Source organism: Semicossyphus pulcher, unplaced genomic scaffold (assembly GCF_022749685.1).
Source record: "Semicossyphus pulcher isolate SPU_LCO1_2020_fin unplaced genomic scaffold, fSemPul1.0.p SCAF_6, whole genome shotgun sequence".
NCBI lineage: Eukaryota > Metazoa > Chordata > Actinopteri > Labriformes > Labridae > Semicossyphus > Semicossyphus pulcher.
The window spans coordinates 22068367-22087101 of NW_027211737.1; the positions used below are offsets into that span (position 1 = coordinate 22068367).

At 43.4% G+C, this 18735-nt stretch overlaps 1 protein-coding gene across 1 annotated transcript; it reads right to left on the reverse strand.

The window, feature by feature from the left end:
* Positions 1–8860: 8860 nt before the first annotated feature.
* Positions 8861–12491, reverse strand: ido1 (indoleamine 2,3-dioxygenase 1). The gene is made up of 10 exons (XM_069683489.1): positions 12399–12491; positions 10738–10833; positions 10536–10655; positions 10300–10418; positions 10186–10200; positions 9989–10088; positions 9776–9893; positions 9647–9698; positions 9406–9554; positions 8861–9334 (listed from the first exon to the last, which is right to left on the reverse strand). Exons 1-10 carry the CDS (start codon positions 12489–12491, stop codon positions 8937–8939), a joined length of 1260 nt encoding a protein of 419 aa, XP_069539590.1. The 3' UTR covers positions 8861–8936.
* Positions 12492–18735: the final 6244 nt, after the last annotated feature.

Below are 18735 nucleotides of genomic sequence, written 5' to 3' on the forward strand. Positions count from 1 at the left end.
GAAGGTGACATTAGCGACAACTCAGAGGAAGAGGAAGTCAATCAGCAGAGCGAGAGGGGGGGAGGACAATAGCTATGTGGCATGAGAGGAAAGCCAAGTGTGGAAAGTGGGAGTAAACACACACAACCACACACACATACACAAGGTATCTCTGTCTGCAGGTCAGAGTGAACAAGGTGCTATTTCCACACGTGCATGCATGTGTGCTCGTATGGGCATGGCGTGTGTCAGCCTGTAAATGTGCATTTGCATGTGTGTGTGTGTGGGAGTGTGGGATTGCACAGTTGTCTGTTTCGCACCTGGCCGACCAGTAGTGAGTCAGCAGTGGTGAGAGGTTGAGCTGTATTCCCCGTCACACAGCTCAAAGTTGTGTTAACCTTTAAGACAAAAGGCTGTGACGTGTGTGGGCTTCTGCTAATCCTGTGAGGAAAGCCAACTGAATGTCATGTATTCTTCTAGCTGCCATCAAAATCTGATTTAAAATGTGTGGTCCAGGTCTCTCAGGAAACAGCAAGTCTAACTGAATTGTTGGGGCATTTTGTCACCGTGAGTCCTCCTGCTGAGTTTTTTCTCATATTTACTTAGGCTGCAGTTCAATTAGAGGGACCCACAGCACATAGGAAATCATTTACTACAAGCTTTTATTCCAGAATGTTCCGCAGTTTTGATCTTCTGTTTGTCCAGTAATTAAAGTTGACTGTAACTACTACTACAACAACAACTACTACTACTATTATTTCTACTGCTAAAATAATAATCATCCATCCATCCATTCTTTTCTGTTCCACTTATCCAGGCAGATTTGCTTTGGCAGCAGGTTAAGTTAGCCTAGACGTCCCTCTCCCTAGCAACATTTCCCAGCTTCTATTGATGCATCCTGAGGCATTCTCAGGCCAGCTTAGAAATATATAATCCCTCCGGCGAACTCTTGGTCTACCCAGGCTCTCCTCAAAGTAGGTCCGCCCAGAAAACCTCCAAAGGAAGGCGCCCAGAAGGCATCCTAATCAACCACCTTGTCTTTCTCCTTTGGGAGGGGCTCTACTCAGAGCTAGAGATCTTAACGGGTTTACCGGAACCAGGGGACCCTGGACCTGAGCCGGGACCTGAGCCGGGACCTGAGCCGGGACCCGGACGGGTTCGTGTCCACATATTATGTGGTCAAACTGGTCCAGGTTGGGACTCGTTCTATAATCCTCGGTTCCGGGTTTGTTCAGCATTATGTGTAATACCTGAGTGGACCCGGCCGTGATTAGAAAGTGTTTATCATTAAAGTGCTGTGTGTGTCTGTGTGTGTATTGTGCATGAGAATGTGAGGTACAATGAAGTGGAAAAAAGTTTGTACCACCAATGAGTGACATGTCACGTGACTGCAGGTTCAGAGAAAGGTTGAAGCCAAAGCCGGTAATGATGGATGCCTTCCTTGCAGATGTGGACAAAAAAATCAAAAAGCTAATGAATATCAAGAGGTAAAACCTCGTTTATGCAAATCATGGACAAAGACAAGAAGAAAGTAAGCGCAGTTAAGTGTAACACGTGTGGCTTCTAAACGAACCGTGCATGTGTCATCCATCTGTGTGACAGCAAATGGACTTTTAATCTGAAATAACTAGTGGATTAGCATTGCTGTTTTTATCAACACGACATGGATAACAGGAAACCTGGATGTGCTTTTTGAACTTTCTTGGCGGAGGATGGATTACATACTAGGCCAGGCACAGGGGAGAAAGCTGCGTCACACAGGTAGGACAAAAAGTTTTGACAGCTGACTAAAGGTAACTTGTTAATAGCAATCAGCTGTGAAGTCGGTGCTGATCAGGTCTGTTTCGCCTGGCCAGGGTCAGGTCTGACGTAACTCAGTTCGGGCCCAACTTTCAAATAATAGACGGGTCCGGGTCCAGCATGTCACGGTTCTGCACGGGTCCGGGTCCCAGCTTTCAAATAATAGACGGGTCCGGTTCAGTTCCGGGTTGCACAATTACGGGTCTCACGCAATTTTGGACCCGTGAAGACCTCTACTCTGAGCTCCCTCTGGACGAGGGATGCACCTCATCCTCACCCAATCTCTAAAGCGGCTTTCCCACTGGTCAAAAAACCCACTAACACCCAGCTTTTTTGCTTAATGGGAAAGGTTACAATCGGCATTCAGACCCGGGTCAAATGACTCTGCAGTAGACCCGGGTAATTACCACCTTGGCTCCGATCGGCTTTGATGGGAACACAAAACCTGTGTTGGCACGCTAATCTTCTACTCCTTTCCGGCATGATGCTATGCTCCGTTGTAAATTTCTGTGACTCCTTGTCATCTCAGCTACAAATTCCACCCGTCTCCGTCCAAGCAGCGCTCAAACATTGTTCCAAATTTGGCGCCGCCGAGTGGTAGATTGAAAGCTTTGCCTTCAGACTCAGCTCCTTCTCAACTATTATCGTCCCCTACAACCTCTGCATTACTGCGCTCACGATCCATTTTACGCTCAATCGAAAACAACAACCAGAGACCCGGGGCAGTAACTCCTTCCCAACCCGGAGGAAGCAATCCACTTTTTATATGGCAGAAAACCATGGCCTCAGACTCGAAGGTGCTGACTCTCATCCCAACCGCTTCACACTCAGCTGCTCAGCACCCCAGTGCCGGCCGGAGGTCACAGTTTGATGAAACCAACAGCATCACATCATCTGCAAAGAGCCGAGATGCAATCCTAAGGTCCCCCAACTGGAAACTCTCCTCCCCCTGGCTTCAGATCGTGTCTATGAAAATCACAAAGAGAAGTAATGACACAGCTCTCCCTTTGGTAAAACAAGTCACAGATGGCCCCGGCACCCCATGTTTCTGCAGTACCGCCTTAGAGGATCCCCCAGGGGACACAATCGTAGGCCTTCTCGAAGTCCACAAGACTGAATGCGCAACCTCCCATGATCTCCCCAGCAACCTTGCAGGTTGGTCCACTGTTCCACGGCCAGGAAAGAATATGCTTTGTACTTGTCTTTATTTGTGATTTGAATAATTATGAGTGAAAGTCTTACTCGTTGGACTTTCAACGTCTCTCCTAACTTCTTTTTAACTTCTCTGTTAATTATTTTCCTCGATTCACCATGTAGAGTTTAGGGGAGATAAGACTGAAAGTGTAAAGAATCTGGATTTCTTCACAGATTTTGATAATGTGTTTAAATATCTTTTGCCCCTCGATTCACTGTCTGGCCAACCGCCACTACAAAGCTGGGAGACAATGAAAGCATGAACCAGATCACTTGGGTTACAGTCTGTAGTGGCCACATTTCTTTGTTTCATTAACCTTGTCAGAGCATATTTCACAGTACATATGAGAGAGAAAAAGCAGTTTTAAAGTTTTATTGCATAAGGGCATTTATTTGAAAGGCCAAACATGAGTGAAATGGGGACAGGTCAATAAGCTGTCTGCGCTGGAGGTCAGTGCTAAACTAGTGTCTTTTATTTCAGCCCTGCAGAGGCTGTGAACAGAGAAAAGGATATGGAGGGCTACTCTTAAGTGTTGAAGGCAGAAAGAATCACAAATAACTTTAGAACTACATTTCCAGAACTTTAATTTGGTCAATTAATTTGATATTTTCCAGGAAAGCTAATGGCATGGTTTGAGGAACGGCAATGTTGACCATTCGGCTGGTTCGCTTTGGTTCAAAATACCTCTTATACTATTGTTTGGATTACCATCTTGTATCGAGACTTAGCACTATATCTTACAGGCCTGCAGGGATTGAATATAACTATCCATCACATGCAAAGCCCCCAGGATGTCTGTGCAGTGCAGAATGATCTTGATCACAAAGTCCCGAAAGTAACAGGTTTTTTCTGAAAGAACAAAGGCTGCAATGTGACGTGTGCTTTCCTGTGACGTCATCTGAGCTGGATGTTCGACACCGGCAACAACAGTAACTCTGCACCTGAAAAAGCAACCTTTCAAACCCGCTGTGAACATGACAGCTGCTTTTTTCCCTTTTTTCATGTGGGCATACCGTTTCAGTCGAGTCAGCCGGGAGGAAGTGATAAAGTTGCTGTAAGATGACTACATCAAAAGCCTTTAACCTGCTCTAACAGACCGCACAAGTGATGCATAAAGAGGGGCTGGGGTCAAAGAAAATGATTTGAAAGAGGAGGTAGGTGACGGATGAGTTTGATGTCTTGTTCACTGGTGAGTAATCTGCAGAAAAGTGAAGTCTGAGACCCGAAACACAATGAGTGATTGCTTCTGTTTAGAGTGGATTCTATGGAAACCTTTCAAACGTTGGTACTATAGGAGGAATCGTTCACCAGCCTGTAGGCATTACAGGTAAAGATACTCCTGCCCCTGGGGTGAATCGTTATATGCATGAAGAATTATAAAATCCTGTAACTCAGAACACAAAATAGATATCCTGTGAGAGGATTAGAGGGGCCCTAATGAGTAGGTAGTCTCAAGTATGATTTATTTATAGATGCTTAGATATAGATAGAGATATATACACTGATCAGCCATAACATTATGACCACTGGCAGGTCGAGTGAATAACATTGATTATCTCGTTACAAACGCACCTGTCAGTGGGTGTGATATGTTAGGCAGCAAGTGAGCAGGAAAAATGGGCAAGCGTGAGGATGTGAGCGACTTTGACAGGGACCAAATTGTGACGGCTAGACCACTGGGTCAGAGCATCTCCAAAACTGCAGCTCTTGTGGGGTGTTCCCGGTCTGCAGGGGACAGTACCTACCAGAAGTGGTCCAAGGTAGGAAAAACTGGTGAACCAGCGACAGGGTCATAGACGGCCAAGGCTTATTGATGGGCGTGGTGAGTGAAGGCTGGCCTGTGTGGTCCGATGCAACAGAAGAGCTACTGTAACTCAAACTGCTGAAAAAGACTGGTTCTGATAAAAAGGTGTCAGAACACAGAACATCACAGTTTGTGTGTATGGGGCTGCATAGCCACAGAGCGGTCAGGGAGCCCATGCTGACCCCTGTCCACCGCTGAAAGCTCCTATAATGGGCACATGAGCATCAGAACGGGACCACAGAGCAATAGAAGAAGGTGGCCAGGGCCCTCATTTTTTAAACGCATCGTACACACAAAAGAAGGCCTACGCCACTTTCAAAGCAAACTTTGGGATTTATGAAAAACAAACTTGACAGGAAAATATGCGGTCCTGCACACCAACTCTGACCCATGCATACGTACATTTTGGAGGCGGGAAACTGGCAAATATCAAGCGTTATTGAGTGAGCCAAGTAACCATTAACATTCATACCAGCAGTGTTATTTGCACTCATGCCTGTAGTGAGACATGTTCTATAAGCACCTTTCAATTTAAAAATATATAAGCAAATATTAAATAAAAGTCTGCTTATTATTTGATAAGCACTGTCTCACCTTCTCAGCCCCTGGTCTGATGAATCACGTCTTCTTTTACATCATGTAGATGGCCGGGTGCGTGTGAGGTCACTTACCTGGGGAAGACATGACACCAGGATGGACTATAGGAAGAAGGCGAGCCGGCGGAGGCAGTGTGATGCTTTGAGCAATGTTGCTGCTGGGAAACCTTGGGTCCTGCCATTCATGTGGATGTTACTTTGACACCACCTACCTAAACATTGTTGCAGACCAAGTACACCCCTGATGGAAACAGAATTCCCTAATGGCAGTGGCCTCTTTCAGCAGGATAATGCTCCCTGCCACACTGCAAACATGGTTCAAGAATGGTTTGAGGAACACGACAACTAGTTCAAGGTGTTGACTTGGTCTCCAAACTCCCCAGATCTCAATCCAATCGAGCATCTGTGAGATGTGCTGGACAAACAAGTCCGATCCATGGAGGTCCCACCTCACAACTAACAGGACTTAACGGATCTGCTGCTAACGTCTTGGTGCCAGATACCTCAGCACGCCTTCAGAGGTCTATAGAGTCCATGCCTCGACGGGTCAGGGCTGTTTTAGCGGCAATAGGGGAGACCTACACAATATCAGACAGGTGGTCATAATGTTACAGCTGATCGGTGTAGATATATATAGAGATACATACATTAAAAAATGAGAAACTAGAGAACAAGCCACGGTAACTTTTAGACTAAACCCTAATTATCCTCTTTAGACCTGCAGATTTGATCATTTGAGGTAAAAGATGTTTTGTTAAAGTCAGTTATTAGGATAATGAGCTCAAATGTAACTTGAGGCGCGTCCAAACTGACCAGTAAGTGAATAATGATAACACATCTGACCTGTGGGTGTGCAACAAGGATGTTTTACAAAGATTGTGAAGTCCAGATGAGCACAAAGTGGTGAAACGCCCAGAGTCACCTACTGCACGGCACATGCAGCCCATAATTCCCAGCTACGCCCGCCGTGTGCACGCCAAAGACAATCACTTCTAAACTGCTGCCATCGTGGCTGCTCAGTCATGGGGTGAGAAAAGGTCCCCGCTTTGCTTGGCTTGAGGTGAGCGGCAGCATCATAAATTCAATTTTGAAATAACAGAATCCAGGATATCCCGTGGTTAACCACCGAGGCACAGATATCCGACTGTCTAACCAAAAGGAGAACCAACGCCTGTGCTCCTGTCGGCTCTGATAGATGGAATATGGATGTTTGAGGGGATTTTATGAAAACAAGAGTGACTCCAGATGCCCTTTGCCACAAGGAAAATCACTCATTTGATTTGACGAGTTGATTGACTCAAATACTACAGAACATTTGCTGTTGATTACTTTGGAACATTTAGGCCAAAATGTTTCCATGTCATTTTAGACACTGACACCTTTAATTTTGCAATACATCTCACCGCATTGTCATCACATTACACATGATTCATAAGCAGGTGTGTGCATGAATATGTTTGTTAGGTTGTGATATGAGGTGAAACCCAGCCTAGACTACACAATGAAGACATCCTTAGAGATGGCCTGTGTTTACGGCCGGGTTGTCAGGGAGTCCCCCACAGTCAGGCAATAAGGAAGGGGATTATTTGCTTTGGCTGTGGAAGAAGGCTCTAATCAGATCACTGTGACTCGTGAGCTCTCTATTTGTCGTCATTGCCACCCAACTCTCCATCCGTTCGTAGTTTCGGGTCACCTTTCACCTCCTCACCTCTTCCCGTCATGTTAAAACAATTTCTCAGGGTGTGAAATGTGCGAGTGAACAGTTTGTAATAATAACAGGATAAATAACTACCAAAACAATATCTGCTTGCTTATGCACCTTTTTAGAGTTTTCCACATTTTGCAGGGTTGTAACCGAGAATGAAAACAGACTTTTCACTGTTTGATTAACAAACAGAAAGCAGACATCTGTTGGGTGCATGTTTATCTGAAAGTAATTGGCTGCACCTGATCTTAGCAAGTGGTTTATCTTGCATACCATTAAATATGTCCCCGTCCCACTTTGGGGCGGCTGTGTCTCAGAGGAGTGAGTCGTCTCTCAATCAGAAAGTTGGTGCTTTGATCTCTGACTGCTACAGTCACATGTCTAAGTGTCCTTGGGCAAGACACTGAACCCAAAATTGATCCCGAAGGCATATTCATAGGGTGTGAATGTGCATAGATACTGGTAGGAGATTGGCACTTAGGTCTTTGTCATCAGTGTGTGAAAGGCAGAATGTGACGTGTAGTGTAAAAGTACTTTGAGTGGCTGGGAGACTAGAAAAACACTATGTAATGTGAGTACAGTCCGTTAACCATTTTAAATTATGAACACATTTTAATTAGTGTGTTACGTAGAACCTCTATACAATCCATTTGCTATGCAAGTGCAACATATGGAAAGTTCACGTAGGCAAGGCGCTGTATTTGCTTTAAAGCAATCTAATCAAAATGTCCAAAAATCTTTAACAAATCTCTTGAACGTGTCTTCCATTTTCTCCCAAGATGAAGTACAATTGTTTAGGTTGGAATGAATCAGCACGTCTAATTGCCAAATTGTCTGCCTTATCTGATCTTGCCGGGTCGCTAATGTAAAGAATACCAGTGGAGACGAGCCAGGAAAGGGTGAGGATTTCACAGCGTGAGCCACACATGGCACAATCCCTCCCTTCATCGCTCTGGGTTTTCCAGGAAGTGTATGGTGGGGCATGTGAGGGCTGGAGGAAGACGGCAGGAGTGCTGAGGTAACCGTTGTGATAAGTGATGCACCTCTGCTCTGTATTGTGCTTTGTGCTCCGACATGACAACCCCTTTTGTGAGGACACACTGCTGAGTAAAGACTCGACAAAGGCGGATTATCTTCTGAGAGGGAAAGGTCAGGTTCCAGCCTGTCGGTGCTTTAGTGTATCAGGAGGGTTTTGGCAGATGTGGATTTCCCACCTCTTCAGATGACTATTATTAAGGATAAATACATTATTTTATCAGGGCAGATTTGTTTGTGACAGGACTGAATCAGTGGCCTGCAGGCCCTTTTGTGCTCCCAGGTATTACCCAGTTTTTGGGACGGCCCAGAAAATCAGGTCTTGCTTTTGGAAGGCAAACCCTGAAATGCTTCCCCTTCAGAGCCCTGCTGTGGCTTCACTGGGGTTTTTTTTAAACTGGAGAGATTGCAGCTTTTAACAACATTTAAAGGTCTCAAAATCATTCCCCAAAAAGTAAGATGGTTTAAGAACAACTCAAGTTCCCTTATGTCCACATTGCCTTTAGATTTGTGGTTCTGGAGCAGATGTCTGATGCAATGTTTGGGTTCCAGTTGGATTAAATAAGGATTTAGTGGTTGAATTTAATGGAGAGTAACAGGAATGGTTTGAGTTATGGTTTGGACTGAGTGATGAGTATCACTTAGGTCTATAAAGCTGAGGTTTGTTTACAGACACAACAAAGCTACATGTAAGACAAGCAATGGCTGCCGTGCCCTCACTCTTACCCTTTAATGACATTAAAATAGTTTTTTAAATGATCAGTTTATTTACTGCCTCTTTTATGTGTTTTACTTGACACTTCTGTGTATCCTCAGTCCACATCAGCTGTCGTGCTTCATTTCTTTACTCGTCTCAGGCAGGAAGGCGTCTCTAGTTTGGTCCCTCACAGTCTTTAGGAAGGTCATGATGCCGGAGCCCCCGGTGCCCCTCTCCTCTAAAGCCGTGGGTGCTCTGCTGATCATCTCCCTCACTGAATCCTTGCTCTGGTTGCGAAGTTGTCTGGCACGAGCAGCGGGTACAGAGATGAAGCGGCTGACCATATTGATGTGGTAGTTGCGTAAAGACAGCAGTTTAGTGACACAGTGCTGAAAGGCCTGGTTGAGCCGCTCGCTGGCCTGCTGCTGGACAAATGTCTTCAGGCAGGGCTGCGATGAGATGTCCTGGATCAGCTGCTTGTGAGCAGGCAGCATGTAGTTCCTCATGCGGGTCAGAAAGGCACCTGCATAAGGGCAGTGTCATTACAATGAGTCACTCATTCCTCCACTTTTTGATGCAAATCAGCGATCTTACCACTTCTTGCTTCATGTTTGACTCCCAGGAGTTCATCGAAGCAGTGCAGCAGGCTGCTCTGTGCAGCACTCCCACCTGAAAACTCCATTGGCTCTGTGCTCACTCCTTCATAAACCAGCCCGTTTGGCATACAGGGGTTGTCTTTCCACCTATGCATGTGTGTGCAGACATAAACATACATTTCAGACACAGGTTATGAAGAACGAATAAGACAAATGTGAAAAAAGAGAGATTTCCATACCCTGACAGGTAGATCCTCATAATGCCGTAGAACACCGACGGCTCCACGTACACTTAAGATAAATCACATGAATCAAAATACTTGTTGATCCGGATTATCCACACTTTAAAGTTCTGTTTGAGTGATTACCATGCATCTGTTTCAGTGTGTCTGTCATATCCTGTATAGACTGGCTGATGTCCTCCAGGGCTCTGGCAAGAGCTTCAGTGTCACCACACCTGACGCCGTTGATCACAGCAGGAATGTTCTGCAACACACATCCACTTACAGGCTTTGTCTGAAACTTCCTCACAAATGACTTGAAGATCGTTTTTCTAACATGATGTATGAATATATGTTCACCATCAGTGCAGGGACTGCAGCCAGCTCCACCAGCAGAGTAACCATAAAGAAACCTCGCACACTGTCGCCACCAGGGAGGCTGACCAGCAGCTCCAGGTTCCTGTATCGCACAAGTAAAACAATAAGCTGTGCGTACATGAGAATATCATGGTACTATATGTGTAGAAGACCAGAATTAGAGTAAAAAATGCACTTACTCCATGTCAAAAGGCCTGGCACAGGAGACAGAAAGATGCACATGAAAAAGAAGGAAACAGATTTAGACCTGACACTTGTTTAGGAGGCAACATGCAGAAGATAACTCTCCTCACCCCTCTGGATCCTTCTTCCTCCAGTTAGCCAGCACTGCGTCTGCATGGGTGAGAATTGGAGGGAGTCCTAAGCGCTGTGACACCTCCCAGAATGGGACGGCCAGGCTCTGTGGCAGCATCTTAGAGGAAGGATGTTGAAGATGCAAAGTCATTCACATTAAGTGTAGAATGTAGAGAGACTCAGGGAGATAAAGAAGGGGAAAGTCAATGTGACAAAAAGAAAAACTGAAAGACACCTCGACCGTGTTGTTTTCTCCTTCCTGCCAGACGTAGCCCATAGTCATGGCACTAAGGGCCAGGTGGGCCAGACGTAACTCACGGTGTGTCTGCAGAAAATGACAGCTCAGCAGCGGCATCTGGACAGACAGAGTATCAACAGTGAACCATGGCTCCATAAACTTCTAGAAGTGACCTTGTCAGTTTATTGTCCCTGCTCACCTTGTTAATGAGAGAGCGTAACTCGTGAGCGTTCACCAGCTCTGAGACTCTGAGGGCAATATCCATCCATGGCTGGAAGTACGGTGGAAGCTCTTCCTTTAAAGTGAAGTTGGCAATATAAGAAAGTGTTGATCACATTGAACAAAGGGAAATGAAACAGAACAGTGCAAAGATGTGGAGGTCAAAGATTTCCATCTTTCCTTTTAAAGTAATAATCTCGAAGATTTTCATGTAAATAAATGTCTGTTAAGTCACTATCTATCGCTGAGTGTGGTGACACAATGGTGATTAAGCCTATGGCCCACTGATGAAAGCCTTTGCATTTGCAGTATTACAGACTAAGTGTCTGGTGCGACTTTCGCAGAAAAAATCTAGTTTTTAGTTAGTGACGCGTTTTCCATCAGCCATCAGTGGTTGGTCTGCCAGAGAGGGTAAACAGTAATTTACTATGGCTGAACAAACAAAGAAAAGATCGATGACAACAGATACAGTTTCAAAAATAAGTGAAAATACGAAAAAAGAAACAAATTCGCAGTCAGATTGTAGTGAATATAACTACATAAGTATACACTGTACTTCATTTTTCCCCCTCGCTTCAGCTTGACGTCAGACCGCCCTTTCCTTCGACACGTTTTTTAACCATACAGCAGTTCTGTATTCCTACCCATGCAGTGCACAGTAACAGATCAGCTGTTCGGGTCAGCATTTTACAAAAGTGACAACAAATAAAGGAAACTACTAAATGATGACGAAGATGAAATGCAGTTCACGTTGGAGACAGTAGAATAGTTTTATGAACGAGAGAACACAGAGGAATTACTTTTGCAGAGTCAGGTGGGCCAAAGGAGAGGGGGGGGGGGGGGGGGAAACTGGACGTTTGGTAAGTTGTGTCATTGATTTAGTTATTTAGCGTTATCTTTCCTGATAGCTTTTGCAGAATCTTCAGGGAAAAATGACTGCGGAAGTGGAGTTGTTTCAGTGTTGCACGTGGAGTGTTGGTGTTTACATTCAGTGTAGCTAGCCACAGCTGTCTGAGGCCGTTATCACGCAGAAGTACACAGTGAGATCTGTATGGCCAGGACACTCTTTGTTTAAGCAGCAAAAATATAGCATATACTTGAACTGAAATTTGTTTTTTTTTGTAGGACTTTTTTAAGTATGTGTTTCTTGTGAACCCTGTGTACAGCGTTGCATAGATTAGCCTGCATGTTGGTACATGTCTACAAGTCTAGTCTATTGACACCCCACTTCCATAAACCTGAACTATCCCTTTAAACACAGTGTGATTTTGTGAACACAGGCTGCTGAAGGAATAAAGTTCATCACACAAAGCAAACAAGAACAATGCCAGATTTCAACTTCCCTCAATCAACTGGCTGACTCAATACCACCGACCACGAGTTCAGTTTTCCAACTGCTTCACGATGAGCACAATTCATTAATTTTAAATCAGTATAATCTAAACAGCTTCAGTTAAATCACCAATTAAAGACTCAATATGGCACACTTTATCACTTAAATTCTTCTTTTGCTATATTTTTTTGAGCCTTAGGTTTCCAGACAATCACATGATCCATTATAGCGGCTCGTCTCTCAGGTAAATTCTAACAACTGTAAAAAGGAAGAGAAGAAAAACTTATCCATCGGGGTTTTCCACCTACCAGCGGATCAGGGAGGATGAAGCCGAGCTCCTCGGAGAAATGGTAGGAGTCCAGAGAGAAGAGAGATTCATTGCCTGACTCAGCTGCAGCCATAGAGAAAGGAACAGAAACCCACAGACAGCAACAATAATCAAACTATCTGAACGGCTCACGAGACCTGTCTGGACTCTGATCATCGGTGCACAGAGTTCACTTTAAAGCTGTTGTCAACAATAGTCATTGCTTACTCAACATGTATCCCTCCTCTGCTGTTGCATAAGTAAAGGATCGTAAATCAATACTTAAGCTTCACTTTGAGAATCATTCAGAAGAGGAAGTTCACAGTTTTCATGTTCACATTTGATGAGGAAATAATTCACCGCATTACATCAAAGAATACATGCGTTCGAGCTGCTCAGTATGCAGATATACTGTTTCACGTTAAGTATAAATCATGTGTACATTATGATACTTTTATGGCCGATAAAATCATTTTCATTTCAGTTTTTTTCCATTTAAATTTGACATGTTTGAATGTGTACCAAGAAGGCATTCATAAAAAAGAGTTACAACTATTCAGAGAACTTCATCTATCTTTAATTGATTGTGCACTTGTTAAATTTAGCCTATTGCTTTGTGTGTAAACAGAACTACAGACAACCTAGACCTGTTAAAAGTAGATAAGAGTCCAAACACTGAAAAAAAAAATTGATTTCTAAGAAGTGATCGAGTTTACTAAAGGTTATCAAACCTGCACATCCAGTCCCACATCATCCTCTCTGTCAAAACAATGACAACAAACTAGGGTTTAATGAAGGTCTTATCCATAGTTCTTTTTATTGTATAGTCTTAATTATGTTTTGCTTGTGTTTGCATTTATGTTTAGTTAATTCTGCTCACACAAGCACCTTGCGGTTTTATTACTTCCTTCTATTTACTGGCTGTTTAAAAGTAAGTAGAAACCTTCATTTCTAAAAAGTTATATATGTATATATTATGACATTATTATCTATCATGTGTTATAGTGCAATGCAATACTTAATTTTCCAGTTCTTCCCTTTGTTCTGTCATTATATCTGCTCACGTTGTGGCTCAGTTTTAAAGAGTGGATGAAGGAAATATAGACTGTCAGCCTCACCTGGTGGAGCAGCCTGAACATTGCAGTCGCAGTAAAACGCTGTGTAGAAGTGAAGAGTCAATCAGCACCACTCAGTCCTCCTGAGCAACACCAGAAGTGCATAAACTGGTTGATATAATGTTTATAAGCTGACATGCGGCTTTAAATTACTCCACAATTAATTCAATTATATAGAATTGTGCAGAATAGTATAAATCTGTAAAAGCATTCTCACAGAATGATGCTTGTTTTAGACAAAAAAGTTCCTTTCAAAATAAGAGCAGTGCAGCTTTGGCATTAATGCTGCAGAGATTTGGATGTATAAAGGTCAACGGTAATCTGATCCTCTTGGTCCTGAAACAAAGTTAAAGTGCTCAAATACTCGACTGTATTGTTACACTGTGTTATGTTAAAGGCGTATTTCAGAGCGACAGAGCTCAAAGATAAACCAACTCTTAAGTTTGTCGTGGATTTACAGACTTTTCTGAACAGCATCAAATGTGCCTGGAGGACAAAGTTACTTCATCAAACTGGAGTGGGAATAAACTCTCTACGAAAACTCTCAACGTTTGTTCACCATGGCCGTAAGTACCTGCGAGTAGTGAGTAGCTTTGATTTATCTCAGATTAAACAAGTCATTTATTATTATCACTCCTGTAATTGCATTGCCCGAAAGTGCTCAACAAAAGCCAACTGTAAATAAAAGCCATGCACTGTGTAAACACTGTTAAAGGAATAAACCGTATTCTCCTAATCATAAATACTATACTAGTAATCGTCTTTGAGGATGGCTTATGTGTGATTGCATGCTAAAAGTGAATAGTATGCACACCAAGTAGATTAGGTTTATTACAAACACATTTCTAGCATTGAGAACAAGTTTATTATCAAATAAACTGTGTTTCACGATGACTGTCTCAGTCTGAATTAGCTTGTTGATCTAAGGTATGGCGCAGCAGAGCAGCATTATTACCGTCGACAATAATGTGACATTTTGTTATAAACACAATATAGACTGTATAAATAATGGACGTAGTCTCAGTGACGTCATCATCAACGTCCCATTAGTTTCCGAAGCGTTTTGAAGCCCGAATTGCGTCGGTGCTGGGGGTCGCCATATTGGAAATACCAGAGCTGTCTATTCTAGAGGCAGGCAAAGAGAAGGAGCGCGACTGAGCAGAAGCCTATGGCTGAGGTTCGCGTACACAACCGGCTGTGTCGTGAACGTAATTGATCACATAGTTGTCTATGCACTACGCGTGTTACTGGAGGATACATCTGGAGGGCAGACCAGATAGCTCAGGCCGTATACAACATCCATGCTTCCTTCACTTGCGTCTTTCACTTTAAGAGAAATGAGATGTCCTTTTCTCTGAGGCGTCACGTGCAGTGACGTCCGTTTGTGATGATAACCACTGGATCAGCTGTCAGTCTGCTTTAACAGCTGTTTGTGTCTGTACAGATAAGTAACAGAGTGTTTACTCTCTGTATCCTGTTACCTGTGTAACAGACACCTGCACATGAAGAACAGGCTGCAGGATACTCCTGGAGGGCTGTGTTCCTGCTGCTCAGAGCCGTACAGACATTTCTTACCAGCACTATGTCTTTATATTATTTGTTCATTATTTACATTTTTGATTACTGATAATCTGATCTAAATTCATTATTTAATAAGCCCAAATACTGTCTGTTCATGAACTATGAACATTATTGATTAGGCTTCCAGTTTTGGGGAAAATAGAAATCACGTCACGCTAATCAAACCCGACCTCATTTGATGATCAGTCGCAGACTTGATCTATCAGCTCTTCTTCAAAACTGTCAGACATTGTTGTTCCTGCTGCTGTTTTGACCCCTTCACATCCCCTCTGCGGCTACACTGCCCCCACAAGTCATAGCGCATACTGCATCTCGTGTCCGCGTAGCGTTAATTTTTGAGGACGTGCACAGCCTATCATAACAGCCGACGCCGACACGCCAAACTCCTATATACTGGCCGTTGATTAAACAAATGTTTGATCAACACTGAACAGGCTAACAAGCCAACTAAAGCGAGCACAGTATACCTGATACTTAATGCTGCAAATATATCCATACAATTATACTTACGTTTAAAAGAAAAGCTAGAGCTCAGACTTGTTGCACGGCCAGAAAGTTCCATAAATCCCACAGTAAAACTGATTATTTGTCCAAACTTTGACTGAAAAAAAATCCCTAAATTTTCCCACCTGCTGTAATTTCTTGTTTTCTGGAGCCAGCCTGAAGTGGCCAATAATTTAAGGATAAAAGAGGATCATGCAACAGCCTTGGGATACTTGACTCATTTTCATGCACTATATTTCAATCCCTTATAAAAGTACTGTACTGTGCAAACTAGGGACATGGAGAAGACTCAGGTATTTACCAGGCAGGGAGGGGCATAGAGGTACTGTTGGTTGCATCATGGGAAGTGTAGTCTTCATTAGTTCTGTAGCTTGACTTCAGAAGTCAAGAAATATGGCCTCTTCATTACTATACCATAGTTTCTTTTTAAATATATCACTAAGGTTTACATTGTCTCTGCTCATCATGTTTAATGTATTAGATATGAATATGGATATTTTACATTTAAAATCCACTTTTCTGTTTATTTCAAGTGTATGTATTGAATACTTTCTCCAGACCCGGTCAGTGAGTTTAAAGGAGCCAAAAGAGTTAATTTAGTACCAGGGAAGAGCTGACTCTTTTTTTAAAAAGCTCAGCAGCTATGATGACTCATGCATTTTTTTCCCTCTTTTTACAGTGATCCTGAATGATACAGTGTCATAGAGATCCAGACGTGCAATTTTGTTGTTTGTGTGCCAGTCATCTGAATCCTTTTATAGAATTTGTGTCATGTTTCTGCTTAACATGCTACCATTATGTATGTGCATGTACAGTATACTGTATATTCACATTCCTGAGTTAATTACTAGCATGCCTCTGCTGGATTAGCAGGCTGTGCACACTGCATCTAACCCAGCCTGCAGTGCATGAGTGGTGTTTAATGTTTTTAATCAAACTCGCCAAATAAACAGTATATAAACAGAGCCAAGTACAATCCCATGTCTCCAGAGGGAAAGGTTTAAAGAGCATGTGCAGGGCTGCAGGTCGGTCAGTGCATGCTGCTTAGAAGCTGTGGAATGAGATTTGTACGACTTTAAAGTGGATCAGTGTTTTGTAATGAATGGGTTTTTTTCGTCGGTGCGCCTGCCTATTATTAGCTACGGAGGCCTTACAGTAAGTGGAGGTGGTTCCATGACGGTCAGAGCTGCAGCTCTGCATCGCGCCGACAGACCTCAGATCAGCTGGCGTTTTTTTTGGCAATGCAATCGGAAAATCGCACTGATCCAGAGGTCGTTTCCTGAAACATCTGCGGTCAGCCGCCTTTTTCCAAGCCTGGTTCACCTTGCCTCGAAGATGAAGTTAAATACAAGCTGCCGTCAGGTGCCAGCCGCATCCGATGGAGCCCTGCTTTCTGTCTCGATCATCGACCAACCCCATGCAGCACTTCCTTATGTTGCGGTAAGATTGAGGACGTTTACGCAAAGGATTCAAACTGGTTTTATTTCCAATTCGCTGTTTGTTTTTTTGCGGCGAACTGAGGCAGATAAACAGGCTCAAGAGTCAGTGACGGGGTGTTACATAACGTGTAATGCAGCAGAGCCTCATGACTAGTGTCTCGGTGGAGGAGGGACTGTTCGGTCCTTCTGGTAGGAAATTCACTATTTTATCATCTTTGTTGTGGATGATAACTCAGGATGCACGCTTATTAACCTGTTATGTATCTAGCATGATAGTTTGAAGGCGCTGTGTGGGTTATTTAGAATATCTAACCGTATAAAAACGATGAATGGAGTCGGGAGTTGCGCAGTGTAGCCCGTAACAGGAAAGGACATGTGAATAAGCGATATTAGAGGCGGTGTATCTCTCCATAGTGTGATACAGGCCCAGCCTAAGGTCAGACTGTCACATGTTTTTGTGTCTTCATGGAGGTGAGACCGAGCCTATAGGAATGCAGAACGTGCAGTCAATGAACGGCTGATTTTATGAATGGCAAGTGACCGTTCGAGAAAAAAAAAATCATAGTAACCCTTCATAGTAATCTCTGGGGCGCTGTAGAAAAGCATGCAAATTCTACTTACAAGAGACACACAGTGTTTTCTGATTGTAGCACATCATACAATGCTGGAGAATCAAAAATGTGGTTGTAATTTAGGTCAACAAAGGTGATGCTTTAGGAAGAGGGGCGGCTATCTTCTTATGGTAGGTCCATGCTAGGACAGGAGCACCAGGGGCATCTGACCTCATTCATAAGGAGGTACAGCTGTGAGAGAATATACATTGAATTAATCTTGTGATCAAACTGTACCAGTGTGGGGGACGAACCATGTCCAAAACTGGGATGGTGGTGTTTAAACATGTGCATCTTGGACTTTGGGACACTCAGCACTCAGGTTTTGATCAGTCTGTGTTCTTCAGTGAAACATGTAAGAAGTAAAATAACTGCAGTACAACACTGACACAACAACACAGTAACTAGGAGGATTGTTTGATAAAAGGCTATGACACACAGAGACACTGTCTGCTGTTACCTTGGATACAAATCTAGATACCTGATTCATCAGCCTCCATTTTCAAAAGACAGAAATAGTCCATTTACTTACACCCCCCATTTCATTGATAAAGCTGTATTTGTGGGCGACATATCTCTAGTACTCATTGTGAATTTGGGCAGTGATGAACTGGAAAAGGTATTGTAGGCCTGCAGATGTTTGAAGAGAAGTATCTAGACTTGATTGCATCAGCCGTTATCATCCCATAGCAGCAAACCAGAAATGGGTTATTGCTTTCAACTGTTACAGTGCAACTAAAGTGATGAAAATGTCCTATAATTTTGCAGTCCTGGGCCTGTTGTAAACTCTCTGATCCCTAAAAAGGATCCACCCCTCTCTGTTTGCTTGTCTCTTTAAATTTTCTCTGTATCAGGGGCAGGATAGGGAACTTGTGAATGGGCACAGGGAAGTCACGAGACTCTCCATTGATAGCTCTGCAGGCAGAACGAGCAGTGCAGATGAGGAGTAGTCACTGTGTCTGATATCCATTTTGATCCCTCCTTCTGTACTGTTCGGGACAGTAGATAAGGATTCGAGGTGCTGATGCAGCTCTCTGTGCGTTTTCTTACATTGACAGGTCCCAGCTGACAGATTCTGATATGGACTA

Excerpts from the sequence above, each read along its gene's own strand:
- ido1 (XM_069683489.1), bottom strand. The coding sequence starts at position 12,491 with ATGGCTGCAGCTGAGTCAGGCAATGAATCTCTCTTCTCTCTGGACTCC. Across the intron at positions 10,656-10,737 it reads TACGCTCTCTCATTAACAAG|ATGCCGCTGCTGAGCTGTCA; the intron begins GTGAGCAGGGAC and ends CTGTCTGTCCAG. Across the intron at positions 9,699-9,775 it reads CACACTGAAACAGATGCATG|TGTACGTGGAGCCGTCGGTG; the intron begins GTAATCACTCAA and ends ATTTATCTTAAG.